The 23,241-nt window shown below is 50.9% G+C and overlaps 1 protein-coding gene across 1 annotated transcript; it reads right to left on the bottom strand.

Annotated features, from left to right (window-relative positions):
* Nucleotides 1–1,196: 1,196 nt before the first annotated feature.
* On the bottom strand, nucleotides 1,197–22,792 carry LOC125124676 (complement C3-like). Its single transcript, XM_047774711.1, has 23 exons — nucleotides 22,784–22,792; nucleotides 22,333–22,494; nucleotides 21,951–22,080; nucleotides 20,716–20,793; nucleotides 19,320–19,517; nucleotides 19,038–19,149; nucleotides 18,615–18,700; nucleotides 18,372–18,511; nucleotides 17,919–17,987; nucleotides 16,274–16,325; nucleotides 16,010–16,096; nucleotides 14,211–14,286; nucleotides 13,784–13,952; nucleotides 10,270–10,365; nucleotides 9,607–9,802; nucleotides 8,116–8,288; nucleotides 7,777–7,935; nucleotides 6,530–6,589; nucleotides 4,965–5,055; nucleotides 3,081–3,126; nucleotides 1,973–2,060; nucleotides 1,591–1,677; nucleotides 1,197–1,382 (listed from the first exon to the last, which is right to left on the bottom strand). The coding sequence occupies exons 1-23, from the start codon at nucleotides 22,790–22,792 to the stop codon at nucleotides 1,197–1,199; spliced, it is 2,550 nt and encodes an 849-aa protein (XP_047630667.1).
* Nucleotides 22,793–23,241: the final 449 nt, after the last annotated feature.

Genomic DNA, 23,241 nt, shown 5'->3' with positions numbered 1-23,241 from the left:
CTTGGAGCTGCATGTTGTAGTAGATGTAGGGGTTGGAGGTGGAGGCTTCCACAGACTCCAGCCTGGCCTTGTACACTAGGGAAGGGATCCAGGAGGGCTTCAGTGTTGGCATCCAACCCACAGGTGGGCAGCCTCCTGCCCCGAGACTCCCCACACTCACCAAAGTCCACGCCTATCTCACAGGCTGCTACCTGGAGCTCCTCTTGCCTCACATGGTTGCTGTCCTTCTTAGGAGATGGGCACTGTTCTGGAAGGCCAAGACCAGGGGGCGGCTACTTGGGCTGCGGTGGGGGAGGGGCCTTCCAACTGACCCCCATCCCGCCTCTGGTGGCAACGCCTGGGTCTCTGGGTCTGGCCTTTCTGGTCTGTAGGGTGCTTTCTCCTCCTCTGCCTCTTGTTTTGGCCTTTTTCCTGTCGGTTTCTCTCATCTGAGTTTTTTTCTGTCTCCCTCCGTGTCTGTGTCTCCGATTCACTTGAACTTTGGCTGTGCTTGAGCGTATGTCCTTCTCTGTCTCTGGGTCTCTTTTTCTCGCTTTGTCTCTTGTCTTCCTGTCTGTTTCTCTCTCTCTGCCTAAACTCAGCCCAGGAGGTGATGAAAAGCTCTTGAACCCTTAGCCTGGCAGCCCCTGCCCTCCGTGTCCCCATGAGCTCACCCTCGGCACATCTGCAGACGTCTTTATGGCAGATCTTCCGCAGGGAAGAGCCCTCTGTGGGCAGGTTGTAGAAGGAGCTGCACCTGCGGGCTGCGAGAGGGCGCGCATGTCTGGAATTAGACTCTCTGGGAGCTGGGTACGCGTCTAGCCCCGCTCCCAGAAGGCCACGCCCCCTTTTTTGGCAGCATGAGGAAGATTCTTGACCAGGGATTGAACCAGCAACACAGCAGTCACAGGAGTGATAACGCAGAGTCCTTTACTGCCAGGCCGCCGGGGAACTTCAACAGGTCCCTCCCCTTTGAGGACCCTGCCCCCTTTTTGCCCACCCGTACCCATCAGGTCAAGCCCAGTCTCCTCTCAGATCTGCAACATCCCGTTCCAGGTCCCTCCCCACCATCCCCCGGCCCCCTTTACTACCAAGGAAGGCCACGCCCCTCATCACCACGCCCCTTAGGTCCCTTCTGGCACCCTCTTGGCCACCCCCCCTCACTGAGCCAAGGACCCTCTCTGCCGTGCACCATTAATCCTTCCTGGCCCCGCCCCTCAGCCATCCCTTCTGGCTGAGTCCTTCTCAGGCCTCCTACCCTTGGGTGATACCCCCCCACCCCCAGGCCCCTGCTCACAAGGTTCGTAGTAGTCGTAGACCGTGACCTGGGCGGACTGCAGGAACTCCGCCTGCAGCATCCTGTGGATCCGGAAACCCAGCACCGTGTCTTCCTTGTGCGAGAGCTGGGCAGGGCATGTTGGGGGGGGGGAGTCCTGCCTAAGCTGATCAGGGCCACTGGACATGGGGTACTGACCACATGGCCTTGAGTCCAGAGGAGCTGACATCAGAGGGCAGGGCTCTCCGGCGACACCACCCAGGATTCTGATCCGAGTTCTTCTGCCCACCCAGCTGCCCACAGACCTCTGGTAGAGGATGCTTGGTCTTCCTCACCTTCTCCAGGTAGAGGACCACGGTGCTGTCGCTGGTGGTCGTCTTGGTCTCATACTGGAAAGCGTACCTCTCCACTTCACTCGTGAGCTGGGGCAGAGGATGAGGAGGGTGGCAAGGCAGAGATCTTCCAAGGCACCCAGCCCTGGGAGCTCCAGACAGGGCTCCCTTGTCCAATCAGCCCCCTTGTGGGGGAAACTGAGGCACAATCAGGGCAAGGATTTGGCTAAGGTCATGCAGGATGTTTCCCAGAAGGGACCGTTCCCACTGACTGACCATGGGGTGTGGACCATGGGGCATTAAATTAACCTGGGGGCCATGACCCAGGCAGATGCTGCTCTGCACCCACATGGGGAGAGAGGGGCATCCCCGCTCTGGTCGTTACCTGTTTGAGGTCATCTTGGTTGGGGTAGAAGCCGGTGAGCAGGGAGACCTCCATGATGGTCATTGTGGCCTCTCGATAACCCTGGAATCTGGGGATGTCATAGCTCCCAGTCTCTCTTCTCACTGTCCCCCTTCCCCTCCCCAGACACCCCTACTGCCACCACCTCTCGCCTGGACAAGCGCGGTAACCTCCCCCTTTGTCTCCCAACAGCACACAGCTTTAGCAGACAGGGATCTGAAATGTCACCTCCTTGCTTTTCCAAAATGCCTGGGCTCCCCCTTCCACCTCCCCTCCTCCCACTCCAGCCTCCATCGGACTGCTCTGAAGGGTCAGTCTCCTTCCTGCTGCTGCACCTTGGCATGTGCTGTTCTCTCAGCCTGGAATTAATTCTTTCTCCCTCTTTGCTCTGGCAAATTCTTTCATCTCTCAGCTGATGCATCACCCCCTCCGGGAAGCCTTCTCCAGCCCACACACCAGATCATTCTCTAATTTGTCCTCCTGTGGTTCCATGGACCTTTCCTTTACCACATTTAATCACCATTGTCATTTCCCATTGATTCTGTGTGGCTATTTTGTTATCATTTGTCTCCCCTGATAAGCTGTGAGCTCCACCAGGCAGGGAGGCACTGCCTTGCTTACAGCTGTGTCCCCAGCTCTTAAAGCAGGGCTTGGCACTCAGTAGGTGCTACATACATTTTTTAAAAAAAATCTGGGACAGACTTGGGGAAGGGTATTTGGGAGACAGAGGGATCTGGGTGGGCACCAGAGTGTTAGGAGAGGAAAATGAGAGAGAACCACAGGGCTTAGAGCGTCTGGGGCACAGTGGATGCTCACCATGCAGGAGCCTGTCATTCTGGGACATGGCAGGATAAGAGGCAGGATTGGGGATCAGGATGGTGGACAAGCATGGGAGGGCAGGGAATGGGGGCAGCACAGGGGACAGGCAGGAGAGAGTGGGATGAAATGTAGCAATGAGGGCACAGACATGGAGAGGTAAGTTTGGCTGGCTCCCACCCTCCACTCAGTACACAGGGAGAGCTGCTTAGGCGTCTGGATACCAGGAAGTGGGTCCTCCCCCTGGCCTAGTCCAAGATCCTGGTGCTCTGACCTTGTTTTCATCCGGAGCTGAAAGGTCTCTTCCCCCTTTTTATTCTCTGCAGAGAGAAGGCAGGAATTTAGAGGCCTGGTAACACAGGGACTCTGGAGCCAGCTTCCTGGACTCAAATCCTAGTTCTGCTGGGTGACTCCGAGCCTTGGTTTCCTAAGCTGTAAATGGGGATCATCATATTCCCAACCCAGCTGGTTAATTTGTTTTTCCATTATGGTCTATCACAGGATATATATATATATATATATATATATATATATATATATATATATATATATATAATTGTCCTTTTGTCTTTTTAGGGCTGTACCTGCGGCATATGGAGGTTCCCAGGCAAGGGGTCGAATTGGAGCTACAGCTGCTGGCTTACACCACAGCCACAGCAACACCAGATCCAAGCTGCATCTGCGACCTACACCACAGCTCACGGCAATGCCGGATCCTTAACCCACTGAGTAGGGCCAGGGATCGAACCCGCAGCCTCATGGTTCCCAGTTGGATTCGTTTCTGCTGCATCACGACGGAAACTCTCTATTACATGATGTTGAGTTTAGTTTCCTGTGCCCAGCTGGTTCATTTTAAGGAAGTTAATATAAATAAAGCATTTAACTCTGCCTGATCAGTGCTTTATACCTGTCAGTTGTTATTACTATCATATGACTATGACTGCTAAGAAATGGGGCCCAAATCAAAGTCTTGATCACTTTTAGTCCCTGAAAGGCTTGGGACTGGTGAGGCTTGTTCCCCCCACCCCAACAGTGAGCTCCCAGTCTCTTCCCTCTTGGTACCCCAGACTGGAAACTCGAGGATCCCACCATTTCTGACCATCTCCACGGCCCCTGCCTGGTCCAGCCGCACCATTTCCTGCAGGACCAGTGCAGTCATAGCCTCTTTGGTCTCCCGGTTCCCACCTGTGCCTTCTACAGTTTGTTTCCCCCACAGCGGCCAGAGGGAGCCCGTGCAGACATGCGCTAGGTCATGTCCCTCCTCTGCTCAGAACCCTCTCTGGCTCCCACTTCTCTCCAAGCAAACCCTAAAGTCCACACCGTAACCCACAAGTCCCTGCATCCTCTGCCCACCTCACCTTTCTAACTCTTGCTCCTAAATCACTACCACTTGCTCCTCTGTAGCCACACTGTCATCTCCGCTGTTGCTCAACAGCAGAGCTCATTGTTGCTTCAGGCCCTTTGCACTTGCTCTTCTGTCTGCCTGGAATGCTCTTCCTTTAGATCCTCCATGGCTTACTCTCTCACGTCTCAGCTCAAATGCCACCTCCTCAGAGAGTGTTCCCTGGACCTCTTCCAAGTCTGTAGTTCCTTTTTCTACTTTATATGGTACTTTTGTCACTTTTCATCACTTGCTACATAAGTACACTACATATTTATACTTGTTAAAAATAGGACTGCACCTGCGGCATATGGAGGTTCCCAGGCTAGGGATCAAATCGGAGTTGCAGCTGCCGGCCTATACCACAGCCACAGCAAAGTGGGGTCCGACCTTCTTCTGTGACTGATACCATGGCTCATGGCAACCCTGGATCCTTAACCCCCTGAGTGGGACCATGGATTGAACTCCAGTCCTCATGGATACTAGTCAGGTTCATTACCGCTAAGCCACAATGGGAACTCCAGAAGTATAATATATTGTTACTGTTGCCTTGTTTGTGTCCCTCTCTCTACTAGAATATGGGATCTGGGAGAAGAAGGGATATTTTTTCTTGTTTTTGCCTATATTCTCAGGGCCAAGGAACAGAGCGTGGCGCATAGCAAATACTCAAAAAATATTTGTTGAACGGCTAGATAAAGCAATAAATGTGCTTACTGGATAACATCTAAAATCATTTAAAAAAAGAGAAGAGTTGGGTGTCCCTGGGCCCAGGCTCACCTTCTTGGGCTGTGTGAAGAGTCACATTCAGGTGGTACAGGTTACAGGTGTCCTTCCAGAACTCTGGGGACCTGTAGTACATGGTCAGGATCTGTCGGGGCAGGGGAAGCATCAGAGCCTATCCACAGCTACTCCTCTCCTCCTTGCTTCAGTTCTTACTTGCCCAGCTCTCTGCCCCATGGGGAGTTCACAACAAAGTCTTCCTCCCTCAATCCAGGGGTCCAGTGGCCAGAAAGCCCATAGAATCTAGGCCTGCTCGGTGTAATAGAACTTGCTGCAGTAACGGCAGTAGACTCTATCTGCTCTGTCCGCATGGCAGCCACCAGGCCATGTGGCTGTCTTTGTTTTTTGTTTTTTTTTTTTCTTTTCAGGACCACACCCACAGCACATGTAAGTTCCCAGGCTGAGCTGTATTGGAGCTGCAGCTGCCGGCCTACACCACAGCCACAGCAATGTGGGATCTGAGCTGGGTCTGCAACCTACACCACAGCTCACAGCAAACCAGAGTCTTTTTTTTTTTTTTTGTCTTTTCTAGAGCTGCACCTGCCCAACTCTCTGCCCGGCATATGGAAGTTCCCAGGCTATGGGTCGAATTGGAGCTGTAGCCATCGGCCTATGCCAGAGCCACAGCAATGCAGGATCCAAGCCGCGTCTGAGACCTACACCACATCTCATGGCAACGCTGGATCCTTAACCCACTGAGCAAGGCCAGGGATCAAACCTGCAACCTCATGGTTCCTAGTTGGATTCATTAACCACTGAGCCATGACGGGAACTCCAGCAACCAGATTCTTAACCCACTGAGCAGGGCCAGGGATGGAACCCGCATTCTCATGGATACTAGTCAGGTTCGTTACCACTGAGCCACATTGGGAACTCCCCCCATGTGGGTGCTGAGCCCTTGAAATGTAGCTAGTGTGCAACTGAGGAGCTGAATTTTTAATTTTATGTAATTGAAAATTAACTGAAGCTTAAGCTAGAGTGTGATTGCCTGAGGTCACACAACAAAGGCAGGAATTCAACTGTGGCTCCATTGCCTAAAATGTGGTAGCAGGCTACCTTGAATTTGGTGACTAAGAGGGCTGTCTTTCTCAGCCACAGGGCTAGGGCCAAATGATGTGATGGAACCCCCAGATGTTGGGGGAAGGGTGGAGTTATTCTCTGGGCCTTGAGTGGTGCCTGGAGGGAAACTCTTCCTTTGCAGGGATCAAGGAAAGAGACACGCTTTCAGGGACTCGGCATAGGAGGGGCAGGGGTGTCCAAAGATCTTTGGCCTCTACCTTGCCTGACTCTTGATTTACTGCAAGTAGAAACCCTTCTGAACATTTATTTCCCCACCTGTCAAATGCAGCCAATATTTTTTTACCAGCTTCTGTGGTGTGGGGAGTGGGTGGGTGTTAAGGTGTCCTTAGCTTGATTCCTAGCAAAGAGTTGTGTCTTAAAATGTGGCTGAGATTATTGATGAGTCCGGGCTTCTCTTGGAGTCTAGATTTGCCTTTATTTCTACAAGCTAGGGGAGCCCTCGGCTCTAGGTAAGAAACACAAGGGCCGGACACCAGGCCTACCGAGATGGTGCCTCTTCCACTGCCGCTGGCTTTGATCTCTAGGTCATCCTGGGCCGAGAACTGAAAAGAAGGGAGAGGAGGACTTGTGGGCAGAGAAAGAAGCAAAACGTGCCTCAAATGCAGTGGGGATGGAGAGGAATGCACTGAGATGTGGGCCTCGGTTATCTCCCTACCTTGGAGTCTAGTGACCCTCCCATCTCTCTCCATGCAGATGGCTTTACTTTTTCTACAAGATAGAGTATTTGTGGTGTTTCCACTGCCACAGATCAACTACAACTGCTGACTCAGGCTCTGTCCTAACATAACCTGTCTGCACTGTCTTCTTTGCAGTGTCTCTGTGCATGGAGCCCCCAGGAGGCTCTTCTCCCTGTCATCTTTGCATCTATCTATTCTTGTTTCCCTTGTACATTCTTCTTCCCTCATCAGCCAGAGGAAAATTTAACAGATTCACCTTCAATCACATCACCTCCCTCGAATCCCATTGCTATTCTTCAAACACGCTTGCTGCAGGGCCTTTGCACTTGCTGTTTCTTCTGCCCAGGTAGCCACAAGGATCATGTCTTCCTTTCCTTAAGGTCTTTGCTCAAATGTTACCTTCTTGGTGAGACCTTCCTTACCCAGCCTACTTAAAAACTACAACTCCTTGGTGTCCCCACCCCCCTGCTTTGTCCTTTCTGGTATTACTTGCCATCATCTAACACACTACATATTCCATGTATTCACATCTCTTTATTGTCTGTCCCCACTAAAATATAAAATTCTACAGTGACAGGGATTTCTTCTGTCTTGTTCATGGCCATCTTCCCAGAACCTAGAACAGGGTCTGGCCCCAGTAAGTACTCAATAAAGAAGGTTGAACAGTTGAAGGTAAATACCATCTCCTCCCTGGAGGAAAGTCGTGGAGATCACCTTACTCCCCATACCTGGGTTATCTTCCCCTTTACACCCTTATTTCTTTCTCCTGTGTTCAAAAAGCTTAAAATAGACCATAGAATATATTTATTGTCTTTCTTTATAGACTGTAAATTCCTCCAGTGCAGGAATTTACAGTCTAGAAAGTGCACCCAGGAGGATGCTTGGCACACAGTAGGTGTCAAAAAGTGTGGAATAAATGAATCAATACATTGACAGTATAGCCAATGGTTGTTAGAAAATATTGGTGGGGGATATTGTCAGGGACATGACTCTTGGCCTCATCTCCAGTGCCACCTCTGTGTGGACTTCCTGTCTGTACCTCAGTCCCATACCTTTGCTGATCGCAACTGGTAAGCGTTATTCTCATCGATGGACCATTGCACATTCAAGGCTCTCTTGGGGGCTTTGATCTGGACGTGGAGATTCTGGATACCATCAAAGGGGACAGCTTCGCTGTAGCGGGTGAGAGCCTCAATGGCCACGACTGTGGTCTGGATGTTGGGGTGAGGGGCTCAGATCAGCACCACAGACAGCGCACTGGGATACAGCTGGGCGCCAGCACCACAGACAGCCCCTTTCGTTGGGGCCGGTAGCATCAGCACCTTGGCTAGTGATCCAACCCCCCCACCCCATCCCTCCTCCCCTGCCTCAGTTTCTGAAGCTCAGGTCACCTGGGTGGACTGGAAGCCTCCTCCCAGCTCCCGCATCTCCAGGAGCCACTTGGCAATGGCAAACGTCTCATTGAGCCGACCCAGCTCCAGCTTCTGCATCAGTGCGTAGGCAGTGGCCTCAATGCTGTATAAGGAGTTCGTGTTCAGGTCGTCCACTGGCCAATAGGTTTTGTCTAGAAGATAGATGCCTACCTTGTCATGCAGATCTAGACCCATCTACCTCAACCTGACCTCTTGTCATGTCACGTGGTCCAATTTTTCTCATCTATTTTATTGAACACCTACTTTATATGAAACCCTTTGCTGAGGGGACACAGGGATACTGCATTTTCAGAACCACTCTAGGAGACAGGGATCCTATGTAGAGATTGGAAGACTGAGGTTCAAAGGAGTGCCTCCAGCATCCCTCCAAGTCTCAGCACAAGTGAGTTTTTGACCTCACTTCTCTTGACTTGGAGAATAGAGGTTGGAAAAAGAACCCTCAGAGTTGGCATAGGGCAGGCCAAGGGAGGCAGACCTCTCTCAGCTACCTGTGTTTTATGACCTTCTTTCTATCTTCGAAAATGCCAAGCATTTTCCCGCGTCAGGGCAATTCCACACGCCATTACCTTAGCTTGGAATGTCCTTGGCCTTTCACATAAGTGAGCCTTCTCATCTTTATTCTAGCTGAGGGGCCAATTTTCATAGAGAGGCTTCCCAGCTCTTCAATCTATATTTCTTTCCCCTCACCATCCCTCTCACCCAACTCATATGTTACTATTTCAGCACTTGTCTCAATTTGTAATTTTCTTCTTCTTTTTTGGCTTTTTTAGGGCTGCACCCATGGCATATGGAAGCTCCCAGGCTAGAGGTCACATTGGAGCTAAAGCTGCCAGCCTACACCAGAGCCACAGCAACTTAGGACCTGTGCTGTGTCTGTAACCTACACCACAGCTGACAGCAATGCTGGATCCCTGACCCACTGAGCAAGGCCAGGGATCGAACCTGCAACCTCATGGATATTACTCAGATTCATTTCTGCTGTGCCACAACAGGAACTCCTCAATTTATAATCTTCTATTGACCTGTTTGTCTTCAGCCTGCCTCCCTCAGGACTATAGGCTTTTTGAGGGCAGGGATCACATCAATTTTGTTCACTTTGGTTCTCATGGTCTGAGCTTAAGGGTTGGCACACCATAGGTGCTCAGTAAATGATTAATCAGGAGTTCCTGGTGTGGCTCAGTGGAAGCAAACCTCACTAGTACACATAAGGATGCAGGTTTGATCCCTGGCCCTGCTCAGTGGGTTAAGGATGTGGCGTTGCCATGAGCTGTGGTGTAAGATGCAGACTCGGCTTGGATCCCAAGTTGCTGTGGCTGTGGCCTGCAGCTGTAGTTCCAATTCGAACCCTGGCCTGGGAACCTCCATATGCTGCAGGCGCCCCCCCCTGCCAAATGATCAATCATACATTGTTGCATTTGAGATCATGCCATCCCCCTTTCTCTGCATGACTGTGTTGAGCAAAGAGTTGGTTAAGAAGTGATCCACACCCACCCAGACTGGCAAATCTGTCCAGGCGGTCATTGGCTCGGGGGCTTCTGGCGAGGGCCAGAGCATAGGAGACTATGGCTATGGCAAAAGTTGTCTGAATCTGGAAGAGTTTTTCCTCCAGGAAGCCAGTGGCTTTCTTCATTCTGGCTTCCAAATTCTAGAAAGTCAAGAAAGGGAGGTTACAGAAAAGAAACAAACTCATGGACATGGAGAACAGACTTGTGGTTGCCAAGGGGAGGGAGAGGGAGTGGGATGGACTGGGAGTTTGGGATTAGTAGATGCAAACAAACTATTGCATTTGGAGTGGGTAAGCAATGAGATCCTGCTTTACAGCACAAGGAAAAATATCTATGGACTTATGATGCAACATGATGGAGGATAAGATGAAAAAAAAGAACGTGTGTATATATGTGTAACTGGGTCACTTTGCTGTGCAGCAGAAATTGATAGAACATTGTAAATCAAATACAACAAAATTAAAAAAAAAATAAAGGGAGGTAGTCCGAGGACAGGGGTCTGGGAGTGAGGAGAGACGAATGCTCCGAGAAGGACGGGGGCAGGGAAGCTCCCTCTGTGCAGAGAGTATGGCACCTTGCAGCCTCTGCCTTCCTCTTTGGGTCTTACCGGTATCTCCTGGTGGCACAACTCCTTCCCTTCATTCAGGGCGATCAGGACAAGAGCTGTGAGGGACACGTCTGCCTCGGAGCCTTGGTAGCCACCCTGTGGATGCAGAACAACCCCCGTGATTCCCTTACCATCTCGGAGACACTGTTACCAATCTCTCCTACCTGACCTTGAAAAGCTCCCAGGTTCTCAGCTCTGGGCTGGATGATGCTGAAAGCAGGATGGGGAGAGAGGTAGAGGAGGAGGAGCTTTCTTTTTAAAAATTTAAAAATTAAAAAAACATATATATATATTTATTTATTTATTTTGCTTTTTAGGGCCGCACCAGGGGCATATGGAGGTTCTCAGGCTAGGGGTCCAATCGGAGCTACAGCTGCCAGCCTACACGACAGCCACAGCAGCTCAGGATCCAAGCCATGTCTGCAACCTACACCACAGCTCATGGCAACGCCGGATCTTTAATCCATTGAGCGAGGCCAGGGATCGAACCCACAACTTCATGGTTCCTAGTCAGATTAATTTCCGCCGTGCCATGGCGGGAACTCCAGGAGAAGCCTTCTTGAGTGGGGTCTGCCTCACTAAAATAAACTAACAGCCATGGAGGGTGCTGTGTTAAGCTTGCTTTGCCAGCTCAGAACGTTCTTGCAGCAGCTCCATTCCCCGGATGAAGAAACTGAGGGCCTGAGAAACCATGTGTCCCTAGTGCTAGTAAATGACTCGCTTAAGGTTCAAACGCCTCTTTAGTCTCCCAAGTTCCACCCTTAACCCCTGTACCGGATTGAATAATGTGTCCCCAACATTCACATCCACGCAGAACCTCAGAATGTGGTCATATGAGGAAAGAGGGTCTTTGCAGATGCAAAGAGCTGAGTGAAGAAGAGGTTATTATTCTGGATTAGGTTGGGCCCTATATCCAAGGACTGGTGTCCAAATAATAAGGCCACGTGAAGACACCTGGAAGGTAGAAAGGCATGTGAATGTGGAAGCAGAGATTGGAGTGATGTCGCTACAAGCCAAAGACTGCCAGGAGCCACCGAACTAGAAGAGATGAAGCAGGATTCCCATCCTACCCCCACTGCCCACCCGCCCCCAGAGCCTTCAGAAGGAGCATGGCCCTGCCAAAACCTGATTCTTGAACTTTTAGTTCTCCAGGACTGTGACAAGATAAATACCTTTCTGTTGTTTTAAGCCACCCAGTTGGTGGTACTGTGTGATAGCAGCCCCAGTAAGCTAATACATGCCCCACAGTCTCTCCTTCCTGCAATGGCCAAGGAAGCCTGGGAACTTTTTTTTGTTTGTTTAAGACCACACCTGCAGCACATGGAAATTCCCAGATGAGGGACTGAATTGGAGGGGAAGCTGCAGTCTACACCACAGTCACAGCAACACCAGATCTGAGCCACTTCCGTGACCTACACTGCAGCTTGCGACAACATTGGACGGATCCATACCCACTGAGCAAGGCCAGGGATCAAACCCTTATCCTCACAGAGACCATGTTGGGTTCTCAACCTGCTGAGCCACAATGGGAACTCCCAGTCTATGAACTCTTAAATCATTTTGCCTGGAGCTCTCTTTCCTATTCTTCCCCCACCAATTCCTTTTTCAAGCTGCCGCTCTATTGTCACTTCTACCTGCAGGCTCTGACACCCCCAGGGCTGGGCATGGCCCCTATTAAATACTCTCTCCTGTTTTTCTCCCCTATGGGACTTAGCACAATTTTGACTTAAGCTATCAGTAGTTATAATTATTTGGTGAACCTCTGTCTCCCCCAACCCAGGCTTGTCACTTGTTGACTGCTGTGTCTCCCCTCCGCCTGGCACAAGGCCTGGTACACAGCAGTTGCTGGATAAATGTCTGTGGAATTAATGAATAAATCACATCCCTAATATTATGGATGCACAGGGCAGGCTGTTTTTTCTTAGAGGAGGTGGCGTCTGAGCTAAACCTAAAGAGAAAACGTGGAGTTCCCTGGTGGCCAGTGCTTAAGGATATGGCTTTGTCACTGCTGTGGGGCAGTGGGATAGCTCAATCCCTGGCCCAGAAACATCTGCATGCCTCGAGGTCGGCCAAAAAATACATCAATAAAGGGGAGTTCCCATTGTGGCTCAGGAGTTAGAGAACCCAAATAGCATCCATGAGGACGCAGATTTGATCCCGGGCATTGTTCAGTGGGTTAAGGATCTGGCATTGCTGTGAGCTGTGGTGTAAGATGCAGACTCGGCTTGGATCCCAAGTTGCTGTGGCTGTGGTGTAGGCTGGCCTCCATAGCTCCGATTGGACCCCTAGCCTGGGAACCTCCATGTGCTGCAGGTGCAGCCCTGAAAAGACAAAAAGACCAAAAAAAAAAAAATCAATAAAGGGAAAACATAATTCGGCCAGGTGAGGGAGTAAAAAGAGGGATGAGGTATGGGCATTTGTGAGATGAGCAGCATAAGCAAAGACACGGAAGGGAGCTGGAAGGACCCAGGAGGAGGGAGTAGTGAGGAGTGGGGCTCAGGAGGAGATACAGAAGAGAGAAGTCTAGTAGAGAGATACTGTTGTGACCGTGAGCCACAGAAGTGTCTGAGCAGGGTAGAGACCTTCCAGGCTGTTTGAAAGTTCTTTCTGGAGGCCGGTGTGGAAGAAGACTTGGTAGAGACTAGTGTGTTGGCTTGGGAACAGGGGTAACAGGGAGAACTAGGACCCAGAGAGAGGAGGGCCACGATGGGTGACTGCTTGAGGTGGGGGTGAGGGGATACAGGTCCCTGATGTGCTCAGCCTCCCAGATTCTTTTCTTTTCTTCTTCTTCTTTTTTTTTTTTTTTAGTCTTTTTGCCTTTTCTTGGGCCGCTCCCATGGCGTATGGAGGTTCCCAGGCTAGGGGTCTAATCGGAGCTGTAGCCACCGGCCTATGCCGCAGCCACAGCAATGCAGGATTGGAGCTGAATCTGTGACCTACACCACAGGTCACGGCAACGCCGGATCCTTGAGCCACTGAGCAAGGCCAGGGATTGAACCTGCAACCTCATGGTTCCTAGTCAGATTCGTTAACCATTGAGCCACGACGGGATCTCCCTTCTTTTTTTTTGGCTTCTTAGGGCCGCACTTGAGGCATATGGAAGTTCCCAGGCTAGGGGTTGAATCCGAGCTGCAGCTGCCAGTCTACACCACAGCCACAGCAACGCTGGATCCGAGCTGCCTCTGTGACCCACACCACCACACCGCAGCTCAGGGCAAGGCCAGATCCTTAACCCACTGAGCGAGGCCAGGGATGGAACCCGCATCCTCATGGATACTAGTTGGGTTCATTGCCCCTGACTGAGCCACGATGGGAACTCCTCAGCCTTCCTCCACTGTGATGGAGGGCAGGGTGGTCCAGAGCAGGGAGGTGTGATGCTGCGTGCCGGCCTCGGCTCTTTCCTGTTCTCATTCGACTTTGGACACAGCAGGGGACTGATATTCCCCTCTTGGTGCGCAGAGCCATGGGATTTTTTTGAACGGTTCAGGCAGGGTGAGGAGGAAACAGTAGGTACCTGCATGGATGCCATGACCACAGGGCCTTCCTCTGAGAAGCTCCCATCCCTCTCCTGCCTCTGGTTGATGATCCATTTGGCGAGGCCACAGAGAGATGGCAGGTCGAGCACACTGAAGCTTATGATGGGGTAGGCCAGGGCAAAGACCCGGAACACGTAACTCGTGAGCCTATTGGGAGGGAGGTGGCTTGGGTGATGACTACCAATGGCAGCCACGGGGGTTCTAGGTTGGGGTCCTCTACACTCTGGGGTCACTGTGGGGGAGTCTTCAGCAGAGACCATGGCAGCTTGGAGCAATGCTGGCCTGCAGGCTGCCTGCCCCAAGACCCCAAAGTCTGGATGCTCCTGGAGTCATCAAGGTCTGGGATGACCCCCCAGGCTTCCTCCAGAGTGGTGGTGACAAGACCACCAGGGCCCTCATCCTTACCAGGTGCTTCCTGGGTTCCCCTTGCTGGTGTGGTAGGTGCCATCTGCACTCCTGTGGGTCAGCATCCGGCTGTAACCTGGGAAAACAGGGGGAGGGAATTCATGGAGAGAGTGGGCATCTGGATGTGGCTGTGAAGAGGGGTCAGTGACTAGGCAGAATCTGGGGGCCAGGGTGTGGATGGGGCTTGGAAGTACATCACATCGAGATGGGTCCAGGTACACTGAGGAGGGGCCAGCAGGGCCCAGGTATAAATGGAAGTCATGGCCATGGGTGATAGGGGAGCTGGGGTACTGTTGTCTCTGGGAGTAAAATGGGAAACCTCATTGTTGGGGTACACATGGGGACTGGAATTACTGCTGGGAGGGATCATGAAACCCAGGAAAGGGGGGTATCCTGAGGGGCCACAACCTGGGTATTTTCTCAAGACTTGTTTCTTGGCTGTAAACTAGAGGTGTCAGTGTGTTTGTGTAGAGAAAGTTACTCTTGGGTTTAGTCTAGAGAGGGCACCTCTTGGGGGGATTCTTTTCTTTCTTCTTTTTCTTTCTTTTTTTTTTTTTTAGGGCTGCACATGAAGCATATGGAAGTTCCCAGGCTAGAGGTTGAACTGGAGCTGTAGCTGTCGGCCTACACCACAGCCACAGCAATGCCAGATGCAAGCCACGTCTGTGACCTACACCACAGCTCACGACCGGATCCTTAACCCACCGAGCAAGGCCAGGGATTGAAACCACATCCTCGTGGCTATTAGTCAGGTTCTTAACCCACTGAGCCACAACGGGAACTACCCCCCATTTTTTTCCTCTTGGATTCTGAGCATCGATACTTAGGTATTATCTGAAGGTTACCTGGAGGTTTCCACTTTGGGTGTAATACTGGGGGTGACAGTGTCTGGATGTTACCTGGATTGAGCACCACCCAAACTCTTGGATAGAGAGTTGGGGTCTGAGTGTTTCCAGGGAGAGGGGGTCAGTGTCCAAATGAACTTGAGGGTCTCTAGGTGTAACCAGGGGTGTGCATCTCTGGTTGTTACCTGGGGGGTTTGGTTGTAACCTGGGACGTGTCAGCATTCAGGTGTAATTGGGAGGCCACCAGCTGGCATTATTCTGGAGTTTTCTGTTTGGGGGTTCCCTAGGGCTGTATCCCAGGGTGTGGCACTGACTGGGTACCACCTGTGACAGTGTCTGAATATAACATAACCTGGGACATTGCTGCTTCAAGGTAAACAGGGGTGTCTGTTATGAGGCTGTAGCCTGGGAGAGGGGTCGGGGTGAAGGGATCACCTGGGGTCACGGTTGGGGTCACCTCGGGGACTTGGTGTCAGGTAGTCATCTGGGAGAGGAGTCAGAGCTTAGGTGTTATTGTCTGAGATGGCCCCAGTGGGCGCATCCTCCAACCCGGGGGTACCTCAGCCACCCTCCCGGAGAGCCCCAGACACTCTGGTTGTGGTGCTGGGAGGGGACCCACTCTCACCGCTGACAATATTCTTCATCACCATCTCCCTGTGCTCCACCCCAACCTTGTTCCACTGGCCCGTGGCATCTAAATAGCGGGTCAGGATGATCGCAGGTGTCAGAGAGCTCAGAGTCTGCTCCGGGCAGCCAGTCGGGACCCTCAGCAGTCGCTGTGTTTCTCTGGGTGTCAGGCTGCCCAGGATGGTCTCGGCAAGGATGTCACCTGTCCGAGGGGGCGTGGTCTAAGCCACCATGGCTCTCTGATCACCCTGCATGGGCACCCCAGCCACCTCCGCCCCACCCCCACCCCTGCCATCCCCCCGTAGGAGCCAGCTCTGTGCTAGGAACCTTGGACACTGACAAACACTTCTGCTTCTGTGTTGGGTGTCTTGTCCAAAATTTCCTGTTTTGGCACCAACTCCGTCTGGGTCTGACCTGGGGCAGGCACAACCTTGTGTGACAAGCAGGTTCTGGGACTGGGGAGGGCCGGGTATGCAGACTCTGGGACAAGCTCAGATGGCCCACCTGGCCACACCCCCTTATTCCAGCCCCTCCCTGCACCAGAGCATGGCCCTAGGATCCTATATGCCTGCCCCGGAAAATCCAACAAACCTTGGGGGTTCAGGAAGATGCTACGGGATACTTGCTTGATCTGACCCCCTGCCTGCAGGATGCAAAGAGGAAGCAAGTTTAAAACAACAATGGTAATAAGGACAGTCACAATGAGGCTAAGAGGAAGCATTGCTTTGCTGTAAAGAGCACAGACTCTGGGCTCCAGAGTTCTGTCTGGGTTCAAATCCCACCTCTTTTGCCTTCTAGTTTCAGGACCTCAGGCACATTATTTAACCTCTCTGTGCCTCAGTTTTCTCATCCATGAAGGGGGCGGATAAGAATTCCTACCGCGTAGAGCTGTTCTGAGGGTTCATTGAGTTAACATGCTTTTTTTTCTTTTTCTTTTTAGAGCCTCACCCACGGCATATGCACGTTCCCAGGCTAGGGGTTGAATCGGAGTTGCAGCTGTCAGCCTGTGTCACAACCTCAGCAACGCCAGATCTGATCTCTATCTGCGACCTACACCATAGCTCACAGCAAAGCCAGATCCTTAACCTACTGAGTGAGGCCAGGATTGAACCTGTATCCTCATGGATACTAGTCAGATTCTTTGCTTTTTTTTTTTTGTCCTTTTTTGTCATTTTTTGGCAGCTCCCATGGCATATGGAGGTTTCCAGGCTAGGGGTCGAATCGGAGCTGTGGCCGCCAGCCTACACCACAGCCACAGCAATGCAGGATTGGAGCTGTGTCTGCAACCTACACCACAGCTGATGGCAATGGTGGATCCTTAACCCACTGAGCAAGGCCAGGGATCGAACCTGCAACCTCACAGTTCCCAGTGGGATTCGTTAACCACTGAGCCACAATGGGAACTCTGACTAGTCAGATTCTTAATCCGATGAGCCACAATGGGAACTAAGTTAATATTCTTAAAGTGTTATATCCTAAATGCTAAACATGTGTTTATTAGGTGAATAAAATATTATTGATGGCTTGTGTCCTGGTCATGTGTAATTTTCACAGCTCTCTGTTTAGTCATGTGTAGGAGAGTTATCCCCATCCTGCAAATGAGGAGACAGAGACTCAGAGAAGTTGAGTAAGTGGCCCAGGGTCACACAGCAGAGACAAGGTTTGAACCCAAGGCTGACATCAAAGTCCTGAAGTAGGGGCTCTGTGATTGAACTCTCTTTCTTTTCTCCTTCCTTCCTTCCTTTTTCATTTTTTGCTGCTTTGGGGCATATGGAGCTCCCAGGCCAAGGATCAGATCCAAACCATGGTCGTGACCTAAGCTGCAGCTGTGGCAACACCTGCTCCTTAACCCACTGTACTGGTCTGGGGATCAGGCCGGGGATTGAACCCACGTCCAGGCGCTCCCAAGATATTGCTGATCCCATTGCACCACAGTGGGAGCTTCTGTGATTGAACTTTCAAATCATTGTCTTGCACTTCAGTCCTGCCCCAGAATTGTTGCTCTTGGGCCATGTGCCCCTCCCATGGTCACACAGCCTGGAGCCCAGGGAATCCCCACTCTCTGCACTGGTAGCAAAGGGCTGGGAGTGTCTATTACCTGGACCAGGAGTGTCTTCCTCACGTGGTCCTGGATCCCAAAGGCCCCAGCCCTGACTTCCACGTCCACTTTGCCTATTTCCAGTGGGAGAAGCACGAAGGGCACCATCTTGGAGGAGGTGGGGGGCACAGTCACCACCTGGCGGGAGGGGGCTCCTGGCTTTGCTGCACTGCACAGTGACTCCTTGTAGGGGAACTCCACTCGGACCTGGGAAAGAGTGGGCAGTTAGCGAGTCCTGGTGCATGAGGAGGCCCAGGACCCTAAAGCTGCAGTCTCCTCCTTGCCCCCCCCCACCTTGAGAATCCTGATAAGGGGACAGTGTAGCATCGAGGTTCAGACCCCCTCTGCCGCTTAGATGCTGTGGGTCTCGGCAAAGCTATGGATGTTTTCTTATCTTCAAACCAAGAACAGTCATATAGCATCCATCTCTGGGGTTATTGTGAGGCATAAATGAGAAAATGCCCTGGAAGCTTTTTCAAAGAGGCTGCCACTTCACTGGCCCCTGGTTGGACACCCTCTATCTACCTTTTTATAAAACACACCTACAAATGTTTTCTTGGGGCAGGGGGAGGGAAAGGCTGGGGGCTTTACCTTGACTGGGTTGGTCATGAAATTGTACAGCACAGCTTGGATCTGGACCTGCTCGTTTCTGATCACCGAGAAGGGCAACTTAAGATCCACAAAGAACAATTTCGTAACTGTCAGCTCAAAGGGGTCCGAGACGCAAAGACCTAGAACCAGGAGAGCTCTTGGCGTTAAGGGGAAGCCAGCTGCCCTGGGGCTGGGGAGGGCCACCATTCGCCTGTTCCCTCAACACTCGGCTTGTGGGTTCACCTTGTCCAGCCTTGACACTGATGGCCACAAACTGCCATGTGGTGATCGAATCCGGCACGGTCACAGAGGTGATCAAGTTGGAGATGCTGCAGGAAGTGCCAGGGCAGGGAGGAGGGGACATCAGTGAATTTGTGCTGCCTGGACAGAGCCTCTGCTTGGGGGTAGGGGTCACTGTCCAGGGCTTATGATCACCATGGAGGAGGTCTGTGGGTCACCCCATGAGAGACATTATCATTAGAGGGACATCATTTTCTTTTTTTGGGGGGGACCCACTGGGATCTTTATCTTCATCCAGGAAGGTTCCTGTCATGGGACAATATTGAGAGCTCACTGTCACCCCTGCGGGGCATTGGCCATGAGAGATGTCCCCTGATGGATGGAAGCGCCAGGGACCAGAGGCTGACGTGGGGGCCATGACCCTACCCCGATTCACTTTGTGGCAAAGTAATCTTCCTCCAGAACCAACTTTCAGGGAACAAGCTCCGGACGGGCTGGTCCTCCAGGAAGATGTCATTGAAGTCCTCGTCTTCATCCACTGCAGGGAGTGGATGTGGGGCAGGGTCTCTCATGGCCCAGCAGACTCCTCAGCGGGATCCCCCCACCCCATCCCTCCATGGGACACATCACCCGTCGACCCGCCCATGGCACACCATGGAACCTCAGTGGAATCCCACGCCCTCGTGCCTCCTACCATGGCCCCCTTACTTGTCCCCAGAAGCAGCTGCTCCTCCCGGGCCTCTCGAGTCAGGGCCTCAGACAGATGGCAGCAGCTCAGGAAAGCGGCAACGCAGTCTGGTCCATAGCGAACATGCCGGGTCCTCTCCCCACAGGACAGCCCCGCTGGGCTCTCCCGGAGTCCAGCCTCGCAGCACTTTCGTTCCAGATCAGTCTCGAACTTGTTCACTGCAGGCCAGAGTTAGAGGGACAGAAGAGGGGCTGGGTAGGAGGCAATTTAACCATCTTATTGTCTACCATATAATATGATTAGAACATCGATAGTTAAGTAAGATAACTAATCATGACCATAAATAAAACAATACTTTATATTACGTACTTTTCCCAGAAGGTCAGCATGATGTTCTTTTTCTTTTTTATTTTTCTTTTTTTTTTCCTTTTTGTCTTTTTAGGGATGCATGGGGTCAAATAGGAGCTGTAGTTGCCAGCCGACACCACAGCCACAGCAATACTGGATCCAAGCCTCATCTGTGACCTACAGCACAGCTCACGGCAATGCCGGATCCTTAACCCACTGAGCAAGATCAGGGATTGAACCCACTTCCTCATGGATACCAGTCGGGTTCATTAATCCGAGGAGCCATGACAGGAATTCCTAGCATGATTTTCGATATTGAAATTAGAGTTAGGGTTTTACCTCAGTTTTTATTATATTTCACTTACCTTCCCTTTCTTTAGATCTACGAAGTCAGTGGCATGGCTCAAAGAGACTGAAAAATCTATTCATAGAATCCGTGCTTCTGACAACACCCACTGCTGCCTCCCACCTTCCTTGAACTCTGGGCTTCTTGATCCTGGCCACACCCTGGTCTTGGTCTACATATTATTCATCTCCCCTTTCACCTATCTTCCTTCCTGTATCACAGAAGCTAGACATCTAAAAACTACATTTCCCAGACTCCCTTTCTGCTAGGGTTCTGGATGGGATTGCATTCTGCCACTGAGATGCTCTTGTGTAGAATTTGGAAGGTGTAGGAGAGGCAGAGACTATTTTCCCTGCAACAGTGGTAGCTGATGGGTGAGCTCCAGTCTATCTCTTTTTGTAACAGACAAAATTCCATGTTCCGCTAACTACCCACCAGCTTCATGAGAGATATTGGCAACAGTTTCCCGGGGTTTCATGCATTGCCACTCAGATTTTACACCCTGCAAAGACTGCAGTGGAGTGATTTTGAGTTCCAGCAAGCAGCCTTCCAACTTCCACTCCTAAAGGCTGGTGAATGATTTTGAAAGCACCAAACTCCCATTATTAAATCATTCCCCCTCTGCTTGAAGTACCTAGAGTGGTTTCAGTTTTCTGTTCTAAGCCTTGATGAATACAGTAGATTAGGGAGCCAGGAGGGACACATGCAGCTTTAGCTCTGACCTGCATTCCTCTTGGTCTCCAGCCTTTTCAGGGAGCGGCGCTGACGGGTGGGAGGGGAGGTCTTGGGGCACTGCCAGTCTGGGAGTCAGAGGGAAGAATGAGACGATAAGTGTCAAGATCATTATCCACATCTTTGATATTTATTGAGTGCTTACTGCATACCTAGTGCTTTATATGCATCACCGTGTTTTATCCCACTGCCTTTTCATATTCAAGATTTGCCACTGTGCAAGCTTCAGCAAGTCACTTAACCTCTCTGGTTAATGTCTCCAGCTATATAAAATGGAATAACCATAGTTCTATCTATGAAATCATTCCTATAGGGTCCATCTTAGAGTAAGTAGAAATCATTATTACTGTCACAATTTATAGCTGAAAGGAGACACTCCTAGTTGTCCTGATACATTCATTCTCCCCTATCATCTGTGGCAACAATACCTCCATGTTTTATATATCACTCAGAATGAAGACTACATTTCCCAGTCCCCCTTGCATCTAGATGGGGCCACGTGACTGGGTTCTGGCCAATGAGATGGGAGAGAAGTGTCCTCTTCTTCCCACGTCCCCTTATCCTGGTGCCTGGCATGATTCCATGTTAGAATATAGCAGAGCAACAAATTAGAAGGCGCCTGAGTCCCAGAATGACCTGTGGACTGTTTCTGAGCAAGAAGTAAATTACTACCTTGTTTATGCTACTGTTAATTTTTATCTCTGATACATGAGGCCAAACCCGCATCTTTTTTTTTTTGTCTTTTGTCTTTTTTGTTGTTGTTGTTGTTGCTACTTCTTGGGCCACTCCCGCGGCATATGGAGGTTCCCAGGCTAGGCGTCCAATTGGAGCTGTAGCCACCGGCCTACGCCAGAGCCACAGCAACTCGGGATCCAAGCCGCGTCTGCAACCTACACCACAGCTCACGGCAACGCCGGGTCCTTAAGCCACTGAGCAAGGGCAGGGACCGAACCCACAACCTCATGGTTCCTAGTCGGATTCGTTAACCACTGCGCTATGACAGGAACTCCCAAACCCACATCTTAATTAGCATACAATGTGTTACTTCAATTTTTATTTCCATTTTTATGGACAGATTCATTGAGAATCATAGAGGAAAAGTGACTGGCCTTTAGTAAGTGGCAGGGTCCTAGATTTTAGCCTGTTTCACACAAAAGTGTATGTTCCTAACCACTAGAGACAGCACTTCCCTCAGTCTTGCTCTCCTCCCGTCCCCCATCTGTACCTGAGCTTGCCAAGGTGTCCATCCCTGTGCTCATCTTCATGTCTAATCCAGCATCCTTGAACACAGCAAGTCTGTCCTTTCCACTGCCTGCTGTGCAGCCAATGTCATGTTCCTCCACTGTATCCCAGACCTGAGGGTCAAGAAAGGAACCTGGATTTGGAGCCTGTATGACCCCTCCAGGGAAGGTGTAATGGTGGTTCAAATAATAATTTTCATACCATCACCCATTTATCAAGCCCTTACCACCTGCCAATCTCTATGCTGTGCACTGACTCCTTGAATCCTTACCACCATGAATATTGCCCATTTAATAGCTGAAGAAATTGAGGCTCCAGCCAGAATCTCCAGGCAACCGCTTGACACAAAGCCCACATGATCTCACCTTCTTCTGTGTGAGCTTATGTTTGCTGTTCAAGACATAGACAGCCTTGTCCACAGCCACCAGCCCCACTGTGGCCTCTGCATCACCTGTCACCTTCACTTCCACTCGGCTGCTGGGCTGTACAGGCTGGAGGTATCCTTCATTCTTCATACCAACCTTTAGCTAAGTAAGGAAAAAGAGACATTTCAGGAAAAGGGGCTCATAGGTCATCAAGGGGCTTCCCCAAATCCACATTCAAGTCCATGTCCTCTCAGCTTTGACGGAGGATCTGGGAACTCCATCAGATCAATCTCTACACATTGAATTACATCTTCTCTACCTCCTACATTGAGCTTTTAAGGCCATATCACTTTTTCCTCTCCTCTGTTCTCAAATGGGAGCTCTTGAATTTGTATAGACTCTTTCCCAAGTATTGTGATGGTAATGCACAAGTTTAAGAAGGGTGGCTCACCGTCCCCATGCATCTGTCATTCACATCAATCCAAATGGAATCAGCCACCAGTTCAGGATCCTGGCCTGTTCCTCTGGGAAGTAAATAAAAGGCCACAATGCGGAAGGAGGGCAGCATCTCTGAAGTCACATCAATGATGGCTGATGTGTAGACACTCCCTTGACTTTTCACCTGATGTTTGGCATACACAATCCTGCCCTTACTTAGGACCTTGGAGATAAGGGAAACCAGGAATGAGAAGGGTAGGGCCAGCCCTTCCCCAAGGCTGTCCCAGCCCACAAGGGAGGCCCATGGTCCCTTTACATCAGCTCCTAGGACTGAGCCCACCCCAGATGGTTCCCACCAACTCAGCTTGCTAGGGTTGATCCAGAGAAAGACTTCCTCAGCTCAAGTCCTGGTCCTAGCTCCTCACCATAATGGTGAAATAACGGATCTGGTTCTTGGTTGCAGGATTTTGA

The sequence above is a fragment of the Phacochoerus africanus genome, chromosome 4, assembly GCF_016906955.1.
Source record: "Phacochoerus africanus isolate WHEZ1 chromosome 4, ROS_Pafr_v1, whole genome shotgun sequence".
NCBI classification, from domain to species: domain Eukaryota; kingdom Metazoa; phylum Chordata; class Mammalia; order Artiodactyla; family Suidae; genus Phacochoerus; species Phacochoerus africanus.
The sequence above is the reverse complement of the archived record's forward strand: the minus strand, read 5'-3'. Positions and strand labels throughout refer to the sequence as shown.

Coding starts and splice junctions, on each gene's coding strand:
- LOC125124676 (XM_047774711.1), bottom strand. Junction 9,803..10,269: donor TGTGCCACCAGGAGATACCG/GTAAGACCCAAA, acceptor TTGACTTTCTAG/AATTTGGAAGCCAGAATGAA. Junction 2,061..3,080: donor CAGCTCCGGATGAAAACAAG/GTCAGAGCACCA, acceptor TGACATCCCCAG/ATTCCAGGGTTATCGAGAGG.